General features: G+C 56.8%; 1 protein-coding gene across 8 annotated transcripts in view; it reads right to left on the bottom strand.

The window, feature by feature from the left end:
* Window positions 1-3,838: 3,838 nt before the first annotated feature.
* BRD1 (bromodomain containing 1) overlaps window positions 3,839-10,272 on the bottom strand; it is a 52,466-nt gene continuing 46,032 nt past the window's right edge. For all 8 annotated transcript variants that reach the window (XR_003719806.2, XM_028827572.2, XM_028827574.2 and 5 more), the window contains 5 exons: window positions 8,117-8,252; window positions 7,490-7,617; window positions 6,508-6,617; window positions 6,128-6,282; window positions 3,839-4,943 (listed from right to left, as the gene is read on the bottom strand). Coding sequence is in view for 7 of the 8 variants with exons in the window: in XM_028827572.2 (XP_028683405.2) it covers window positions 4,760-4,943; window positions 6,128-6,282; window positions 6,508-6,617; window positions 7,490-7,617; window positions 8,117-8,252 (713 nt within the window). In the remaining variant the exon portion in view is untranslated. The remainder of the gene's footprint in view (window positions 4,944-6,127; window positions 6,283-6,507; window positions 6,618-7,489; window positions 7,618-8,116; window positions 8,253-10,272) is intronic.

The following is a 10,272-nucleotide window of genomic DNA, read 5'->3' as shown; positions in this document are numbered from 1 at the left end:
TTAGGGAAGGCGGAGCCAGACTCCATGTGAGGGCCTCGGATGCCAACCCTGCACAGTTGGGTGGGGGGCTGCGCCCAGGAGGAGCAGGTGCGGGGGACAAGGCCAGCTGGACACATCTGAGCGGGAAGCTGGGATCCCACGCTGGATACGGAGCCCCCTGCCTGCACCCAAGACCCCACCAGCCAGTCATCGTGCGGACTCCAGACCCCCACCAGCCAGTCATCGTGCCGACTCCAGACCCCCACCAGCCAGTCATCGTGCGGACTCCAGACCCCCACCAGCCAGTCATCGTGCCGACTCCAGACCCCCACCAGCCAGTCAACCCAGGGAGGTGAGCATGACTCAGTGGGCGCCCCCACCGTGGGTCAGCTTCGCTAGGGCACAGCCCGGGAACCCAGGGAAAGTGAATTGCTGTGCTCTATTTTAAAGGCCTTTTCACATCAGCGTACTAAGCTCCTCCTCATTCTTTTTAACCCACTGCCAAGGGTTTTCCAGCCAAGGCAGGGCCGAGTGGTGTCAGAACAGGAGGCCACACTGTGAACTTGGTTCCCAAACATGGCGGCTTCGTGCCCTAAGTGTTCCGGGTCTCAGCTGCCCACCTCGAGGTGCTCCTCCGGGGCCTGGGAAGAAGTTCTAGCCAGGTGGGGAGGCTGCAGGGAAGTCAGTGGGGTGGGGGCGGTGTGGGCACCCCCCAGCCCCAGCCAGCTCCGGTCCTGGTGGTCTTGGGCCAGAATGGATCTGTTCATGAGGTGGGCGCCAGGCCCGTGGGCTCAGGGAGATGTCAAAGCCTCTGGTTTTGGTGGGAAAGGTAGGGGACCTCTTGCTCCCTCCTCCTCCTGAAAAGCCAAGACGCACCAACCTCACGAACCTACACTCCCACCCTCCCCACACTGAAGCGGAGTGCACCGCCCTGGAGGACTGAGGACCGTGGCCAGGGCGCGCCCTGGGAGAGACAACCCTGGAGAGCAAGACCGGACGGCGGGCGAGTCCGGGATCTGCGTCTGAGCCGCTGGGAACCCCTGAGCGCCGTCCACGGAGCTGAGGAAGGGGTTCCCCGACGGGATGAGAGCCGTCTACACAGCGCGCTTCCTCTTCTCTCGTTAGCGCCGCGGAACCAGCCTCTGGTTCTGCACCTCGGCTCTGGGAGCAGCGCCCGGCTTTGATGAGCGCTACCCCGGGACTGCCCAGCCTTTGCTCCGCTGGCCCCGCCAGGCCCGGCTCCGCGAAGCCCCCAGTGTCCAGCCCAAGGCCCCGATTCCGCAAGGACAGGGCCCTGGGGCAGCATTGGAGCAGGGCGCGGAGGCCAGTCCTCCGAGTATGAGGTCATTGCAGGTTTTGAGAAAAAAAACAGCGACCCCACCCCCTCTAGAACGCGGTACCTTGTTTAAGGAAGCTCCTGGGCCTTCAGGGAGTCCCGCCGGCTCCTCGGCACACCCCTTCCCTCCCTCCCCCGCACCACCGCCTCCCTGGGAGCCTCCCCTCGGGCTGCGCTTTCCGCCAAACACCGGGAGGTCTTCCAGGAGCCTGCCCAGTCCCCACAGCAGCCCAGAGACGCGCACCCCCACCTGTACCTGCCAAGCCCTCAGAGACGGCGCCTGGACACGCCCCGCATGGGAGGAGCTCCGCCTCAGCACCCCTGCAAGTGGCACAACCCTGAAAACCTGTGAGAGGCCTCTGAGCAGCCCAGAAAGTGGCTGGAAGACGCACAGCAGCTCACCCCTCTGTAAGGGCAAGGACCAGACAACACGCTGAGCCCTGCTTTTGCAGAGGGGCGACGCTCCAGGCCAGGCGCGCTCGGCAGGTGCCAATCCTATTTCACACCTTTGTGTTTACATCATCTTATTTTGCATTTTATGTCTAATTAATATGCAGCTGGCCAGGTGCAGTGGTTCGAGCCTGTAATCCCAGCACTTTGGGAGGCTGAGGCAGGTGGATCACTTGAGGGCAGGAGTTTGGGACCAGCCTGGGCAACATAGCAAAACCCCATTGCCAATAAAAATACAAAAATTATGGCCGGGCGCGGTGGCTCAAGCCTGTAATCCCAGCACTTTGGGAGGCCGAGGTGGGTGGATCACGAGGTCAGGAGATCGAGACTATCCTGGCTAACATGGTGAAACCCGTCTCTACTAAAAATACAAAAAACTAGCCGGGCGTGGTGGCGGGCGCCTGTAGTCTCAGCTACTTGGGAGGCTGAGGCGGGAGAATGGCGTGAACCCGGGAGGCGGAGCTTGCAGTGAGCCGAGATCACACCACTGCACTCCAGCCTGGGAGACACAGCGAGACTCCGTCTCAAAAAAAAAAAAAAAAAAAAAAATTAGCCAGCCGTGGTGGCAGGCATCTGCAGTCCCAGCTACTCTGGAAGCTGAGGCAGGAGAATCACTTGAACCCAGGAGGCGGAGGTGGCAGTGAGCTATCGAGCCACTGCTCTCCAGCCAGGGCAACAGAGAAAGACTGTCTCAAAAAAAAAAAAAAAAATTGATATGCAGTTGACCACATATTATGTGGTCAGTCCAGGCAGTACCGCTCCCCCCCCACCTCAGCCCTCCGTCCCTACAGCTCCAGGCCCTCCCCAGCGCCTCCCCTGGACAAGACATGATGCCCAGAGGGTGAAAATCCACCAAGGTTAAGCCAGAAACAAAAAGCTCAAAGCTTCAGCATCTCCCTCCGCTCAGACCCATACTTAGAAAGCAGATTCCGCTCGACAGCACCATGAGGCTGTGGGTGGGAAAGAGAAGGGACACAAACTGCACCCGCCCTTAGTTGGGCCTCTCAGCAGCCCTGAGTGCTCCTGGGCTCCACCTGGCTCCTGCACCCGATTCCCTTCTGCGTGGGCGGTGGGTGATTCTGGGGGCCACCAGCTGCTGGCGGTGGGGAGGGGCCTGCCGGGCAGGGCTGGCTGTGGGAAGGAGAGCTACGACAGATAGGAAGCACCTGCCAGATGCAGGACAGAAACTATCTAAGAGGCCGGGCGCGGTGGCTCACGCCTGTAATCCCAGCACTTTGGGAGGCCGAGGTGGGCGGATCACTAGGTCAGGAGATCGAGACCATCCTGGCTAACACGGTGAAACCCCGTCTCTACTAAAAAATACAAAAAACTAGCCAGGCGAGGTGGCGGCACCTGTAGTCCCAGCTACTCGGGAGGCTGAGGCAGGAGAATGGCGTGAACCCGGGAGGCGGAGCTTGCAGTGAGCTGAGATCCGGCCACTGCACTCCAGCCTGGGTGACAGAGTGAGACTCCGTCTCAAAAAAAAAAAAAAAAAAAAAGAAACTATCTAAGGAAAGCTTTATTTCCAAGTTTATTTTTATTTATTTATTTATTTTTTTGAGACGGAGTCTCGCTCTGCTGCCCAGGCTGGAGTGCAGTGGCCGGATCTCAGCTCACTGCAAGCTCCGCCTCCCGGGTTGACGCCATTCTCCTGCCTCAGCCTCCCGAGTAGCTGGGACTACAGGCGCCGCCACCTCACCCAGCTAATTTTTTGTATTTTTTTAGTAGAGACAGGGTTTCACCGTATCAGCCAGGATGGTCTCGATCTCCTTACCTCGTGATCCGCCCGTCTCGGCCTCCCAAAGTGCTGGGATTACAGGCTTGAGCCACCGCGCCCGGCCTATTTCCAAGTTTCTATGGAGATGTTACCAACGCTGTAGGCTTAAAAAGCATTTAAAACTTTTATGTAATTAAAATTTTAAAATAAAATATGATCAGGTGAAATAATACATACTGCCATCCCATAACAATTTTTAAGATAAAGGCGTGTCCCCGCCCCTCGCAGTCAGCACCCCACCTGTCCTCGGGGCTCACCCAGCCGTCTAGGGCTGTAGGAATAAAATGGCCACACCGTCCAAATCTTGACTTTATTTTTAATATAAAAAATGCAAATTTGGAAACCCACCCTACTTTCCCCAACATAATGCTTTACCTCTTAAAAATAAAAATAAAGTACTAATTCTATATACATCACATGTACCATACAAAAATGTATCCAAAGTTTCTATTGCTACCAAAGTGTTCTAAATTAAAACAAGTTACAGAAAGCCCCTCATTGTAAACAAAAGATTACAAGTTATAAAATCAAAGTACACACAGGCCAGAGTCATTTATACAACGCAATGCATTCTGCTCCCAAGCCGAGTTGAATTTTTATGTGCCTGTATAAAAATGCATATCAATATACCTTTGCAAATGTATTTTTCATTATAAAGCAAATGAATACACTTTCTACAATAAATAATCCGCTGGGAGGCACACCTGCGGGGTGGAGGCGGGCGGGACGGCGGGCGCGGGCAGCGGGCGTTTTTGGTGATCTGCAAGTGATGTGCACAGCATAACTTTATTCTCCCCTTTCCACAAAGTACCATTCAAAATAATGTCCTTTTCTTTCTTAAAATACACATTTGTCATTGTAAATTTACATCCCGTCTTATTAAATAAGTGGTACTCTGTGTAAAGAGGATGATTTACAAAATTATTAAACATTCAAAAGTCTTTAAGAAAAAGCTACATGTCAAAGACAGTGACGCCAGCAGCACGGCCCGGGGTCGTGTGACAGACGCACTGCGCTGCCCAGACGCGCCCACCCCACTCACAGCGCCCAGACGGAGATGGGTTCCTAGAAAACGTGGAAATAAAACCTCCCCCTCCCTGGGGAAAAAGAATTAAAGAGCTACAACTAAAAACCAGAATAAGTTAAGTTTTGAACAATATACAAACATGTACAGCTTATCAACACTATGGACAAGACCCGCGCTGGCAGCCGGGCCATCAGTCAATGTCACTGAGGTCGCTGGTTGGCTCCCCGTGGACGCGGCTCAGGTGGTTCATAGCGCGGTCAAAAGCGATCCGCACGGCCTTCCGGATGCTGGAGTTCCTCCCTTCCATCATCTTTAACTTGTCTATAGTTTCGTCGATACCAAGGGGAACCATTTTGGACTTAGGAAGCCACTGCCTTTTTAAAAGGAAAAACATGGGGAAATCATTGCTTGCATGTGGTGCTTCAACGTGCTCCATGTAATCATCTAACACATCCACTGCCCTCTGATAGAAAGGGACCCTGCTCAGCACCACCAAGACAGCTGGGCCCTGTGTAGGGACAGGCCCGAGGCCAGGGGTGCACCCCTCCCTTCCCCTCCCTTCCCCTCCCTGGCTTGGGGATATGGGGAGCTAAGTAAGGCAGAAAAACCATCACCTCCCTCCTCCACCTCCAAAACGTTCCCAGTGCCTGCCGAGTGACAAGACATGCACACACGAAGCCCAGAGCCAGGGTGGGCCCCGGAGCAGGGGCCGGCGGTTGGGGAGACCCCATCAAAGGGGCCCTCGGATGGACAAGGTGTGGGCCTCGCTCAGGGCCTGACAAGGAGCAACGGCCGTGTGGCCAAAGAGGCAGAGGTCGGGGCAATGAAGAGAAAGACGGTAGGGATGCCTGTGTTGCCAGCCATGCTCCAGGCACACCATACGCAGGTGGCCCTGAGCCTCTGCGCCAGGTCCCCAGAGCAGCCAGCTCCACGGGGAACCAGGAAGCACCTGCCTGGGCCACGTGCGCAGGGCACAGCTGGGGCTACATCTCTTCCCAGAGGCATGTGCTGCCAGCGCGTCCCACACAGAGGCGCCTTGGGGTCTGAACCCTGGCACATCAGAGTCCCAGGCACTGTGCGAAAAAGCAGCCCAGGGCACAGGGGGAGCCTCCTGTGATGGGGTAGACGTCTGAGCAGAGCTGGGTGACGCCAGGACGGAAGGCTCTAAGCACAGGGCCAGAGGCCAGGCCCAGGCGGGGGCCGTGTCCTGCAGCACAGGGGTCCAGGAGCCCAGCAGTGGGACCCCCAACACTATAGCCGACACGGGTAAGGAACAGAGAAGAGATAGCCCGGGCCAATGGGCTCAGGTGAGAGGGAAACAAAGCCATCAGACAGAGACAGACCCTGTGCTCAGTGCCCATCCCACAGTCCCAGCAGGGGTGCTGGGCAGTGCCCTTCTCCACCAGGCAAACAGCAGAGCACCCACCTCCAACTTTAGCTCTGCCAGGGCCCAGCAGATAAAGAGGCTGCTCACCACAGGGACACTCGGGTCACCAAGCCCACGGCCCCCACACAACCACCCCAGCCGGTCCCCGGAGTCTAAGGCCTCTTGACTCACCAACTTCTCTTATTATCAAAAAAGAGAACGAGGAACAGCTTCTCGTCGGACTTGGTCTGCATGTGCTCCCCAATCTTCAGCACGTCTAGGGGTGGGGCCGGGATGGTGACACCATTGTGGTGGCCAGGCACGCGCGGCATCTTCGGGTCAATGATCTGCACGAGAAGGACCCACTGAGGTCACTGTGAGGCTCACACCCACAGACGACTGCACCTGTCACCGCACCACCCCCACCCCCCCCCAGCTGTGTGAGCCTCCTCGGACCATCCCCACCCCCCAGCTGTGTGAGCCTCCTCGGACCACCCCCACCCCCCAGCTGTGTGAGCCTCCTTGGGACCCACAGGTGCTGGGGCCCTGGGCACCACGAGAGCCATACTCACCAGTGCCGGGTAGGAGGGGTAGCCGCTGCACTTGGCCCACACCACCTTCAGGGGCTCCAGCACTGAGGCGGCAGCATCGGTGGAGATCCACATGCTGTTCTGGCCAACTTCTGCGGAGAGAGGCACGGCGTCAGCAGGACAGAAGGGGCGTGCCCCGCCCCCCAACAAAAGGTACACAGCAACAGGGTGGGGTCTCCGGAGCACAGCCCAGTTCCCAGGCCTTTCTCACCCACCCCCAGCAGCACCACTGCCTCTCTTGTGGAGTCCAGGCCCCTGCATCCCCCCCCGTCCCTGCAGCCCACCTGGGGACCCACCAGCCTCCCCCGGACCCAGAGAATTTTCTGCCCTCCGGGCTGGAAGGCTCTGACTCCAGGTGCCCAGCACAGTCCCTTCTGAGACCTCCTTGCCCCAAGGACGGGGCTCCCAGCGTGCTCCTGCCTCATTTATGCAGCTGACACCCCAAATCCGAAACCAAAGTCCTGGCTCCCCCTCCGCCAGACCAGCTCCCTGCTGTCCCTCCCACCGGGGGGGTCTCCGTCCTGATGCCCCCTCACAGCATGGCTGCCTTCCACAGTGAGGGCCGTGCCAACCCCAAACCCCAGGGCCTCCCCCTCTCCCAGGAGCCTGAAGCTGGGGGCACACCCTCTGCAGTCAGTCCCCTGTGCAGCCACAAATGACCACTGAACCTCAACAACCCCAGACAGCCTTGACAGTGCCCGGCAGCCAGGAGCCACACAGAGCTGGACGTTCCACAGGGAAACGAAGGCAGGATGGAGGAGGCGCCACCTCCACAGGCACCCCAGCAGGGCTGCAGCCCAGAGCCCCTCGGTGTATGATGAACCCCTCCCCAGGAGGTTGGCCAGGGTGGGGCTCCACACAGGGCACCGTGCTCCCTGAGCCAGAGTCCAGTCCCCAGCAGTCGAGCCCTAAGACGCTAACCGGGAGGTGTGGAGAGCCACGGACGCAGGTCCGGGCGACTCACCGGCTGCGATCCTGGCCGCCTTGGCGTAGTTCCCATTCTCGATGCAGGAGATCAGCTCACTGCGGTCCTCCAGCGTGTGCCTTCGCACAAGAGCCGGTTTGCCCCGCCCACATTTGGGCACACTAAAGCTTCGGGAGGAAGAGCAGAGGGAGTCAGGTGTCCCACCCCTGGCTTCAGCCTCACTCAGGTTTCGTCCCGTGGGCTGCCCGCCACCAAGCCGGCCACGCGTCCTGCCTGACACCCCTGCAGCCAGGCAGGCCTGTGGGTGCACAGGTCTGGAGGGAGTGAGCCTGTGGCAGGGGGTACTCAGGAGGCCAATGAGACAGGCAGGGCTGTGCTCACTGCCAGATTCTGGGAGGAAAAGATCAAGTATAAACTTAATTGCAGTTTCTAAAATTGCGTTCCTATTTCACGTAGTGTTTTTCCTACTTCTGCTTGAATTCTACAAAGCAGATTAATATGCAGCACGGGAAACCACCCACAAGAGCAGAGCACACATGAATCCCAGGCCAGAATTTTTCAGAGGGCACTAAGATGGGAGCTGGAACGTCCTGGTCTCCAGGACAGCCAGGCAGGGCGGGTGGCTCGGGAGCTGCGTGGCAGGAAGTGCGGGGCCGCGGTGCCCACCTCGAGTCGCAGAGCGGGCTGTTGCTGGAGGAGATGCTGGACTCGGAGGCGCAGCGTCGTCGGGGTGTGGCTTTCCTCCCCAGGCCGCCGCCTGGCTCCTGCTCGCTCCTCGTACCCCCAAAGCCGTTGGTGAGACCTGGAACACAGGCAGGCCAGCCCTGAGCTCAGCGCAACCAGGGCGTGCCCAAGCAAGACTCAACTAGGTTTCACTTGGAACACATCTTACAAGGAACGTTTCACAGACAGGTAAGACAGCATCTTCCTTTTCACTCCCAGAGTACAGTCCTTACAGTAAGCAAACACCAAAGTTACTCGTTAAATGAAATCAATGTAACAAATTGCAGTCAGCTCTGACCACAGTAGTTTGCTGAGCACCGTGAAGATGCTCCTCTTGACAAGCCCAGGTCTTTAAACAGGCTCTGTGAAGGCAAAGAAAGGATGCCGTGAGCCTGCCACAGGAGCAGATGTGCAACCTGTGAGTGCAAACACGGGGGTGGCCTGTCCACGTGGGCACACGCCGCATCGGGACGGACCCTTCACCAGGCTGAAAGGGTCACCAAAGACACAAAATCGTGTTCACAGGAGCAGAGTTCCAGGGAACAGGAAATCAGGTTTTAAAAAGAAAAAACCTTGGTTCAAAAGACAAGTGTTAACATGAAGTCAAAAATGCTGACGAAACACTTTAAAACAGAGAATCCGGGGCCATGGCCGTGTCTGAGTGTCTCCGGCCTCACTCACTATGAAGCTGCGATCACTGGCATTCAAGTATTATACACAGCTACACAAAACACAGTCTACAATTCCATCATCTCAACATTTGAAAAATAAGGCATATCTCAGTCTTTTCCCCCTAAAAAGGCCTGACTTTATGTCAGTCAACAGGAAACAATACATGTGCCCAAGGTCCCCCCCATGAGGTCCCCCACGGGAGTCACAACGGGGGACGATGTTCCCGCCAGGGCAGCCTCTGGGTGTGAGAGCTGAAGCGGTGTGTAAATTTTTTTTTTTTTTGAGACGGAGTCTCGCTATGTCACCCAGGCTGGAGTGTAGTGCCGCGATCTCAGCTCACTGCAAGCTCCGCCTCCCGGGTTCACGCCACTCTCCTGCCTCAGCCTCCCGAGAAGCTGGGACTACAGACGCCTGACACCACGCCCGGCTAGTTTTTTGTATTTTTAGTAGAGACGGGGTTTCACCGTGTTAGCCAGGATGGCCTCCATCTCCTGACCTCGTGATCCGCCCGTCTCAGCCTCCCAAAGTGCTGGGATTACAGGCGTAAACCACCGCACCCAGCTGTGTGAATTTTTTTTATCCAAAAAGAACCCCATTTTCTTGCCTACCTCATCCTTAAAAATTTTTAAATCTATTTCCAAAGGAAACTGTGTAAATTTGTAAATAAAGCATTAATGTAGAATTTTTTTTTGGAAACGATGTCTTGCTCTGTCACCCAGGATGGAGTGCAATGGACTCCACAGCTCACTGCAACCTCGACCTCCTGGGCTCAAGTGATCCTCCTGCCTCAGCCTCCTGAGTGGCTGGGAGACATGTTTCAAAGGGAATGGCTGGACTGTGGGGTTTTCCACCTGATTCGAACGCTTCCCGTCTGTTCTCAATGAGCACGACTGACTGAAACAGAGGGGCTAAATCAACCTCGGTGAACAGCTCAGAAGGAAATGCGCAGACTAGGAGGGCACCGTGCTGCCCTCCACAGACTCAAGTCAGACACTCGCTCTGTGTCTGCTGGACTGGAATGTACCGTGAGCTCCAAACGAAGCTCTGTGTTTCTCATTTTAACCTCGGTCATTTTAAGGCAGGAAATACGGCCAGGTGGGGGTGTCATACTCATTTTTGGCAAGGGAACAAATAAACGCAAGAATCTACAGTAGAAGGCCTTGAGCCACATGCTGAGCTGCCCCAGGGCTCCACATCCTCCCCACACTTATCACAGAGCGGCTCAGACCCTGCACACTCAGGCCCTGAAGGTGTCTCAAGAAGGAGTTTAAAGTCCTGTCCTGGCCCCTGAGGACCCCTCAGGAGCAAGGACTCCATCCCTACTCCCACCTGAGTGGGTGAAGGCAGGGGAAGCCCACCCGGCTTGCATCAGCAGTGGACGGATGGAGCCCAGCACCCCTGCCAGCGTTCAGCCCACAGGCCCAGGG

The sequence above is a fragment of the Macaca mulatta genome, chromosome 10 (genome assembly GCF_049350105.2).
Source record: "Macaca mulatta isolate MMU2019108-1 chromosome 10, T2T-MMU8v2.0, whole genome shotgun sequence".
In the NCBI taxonomy this organism is placed as follows: domain Eukaryota; kingdom Metazoa; phylum Chordata; class Mammalia; order Primates; family Cercopithecidae; genus Macaca; species Macaca mulatta.
This window is presented reverse-complemented; position numbering and strand designations above follow the sequence as displayed.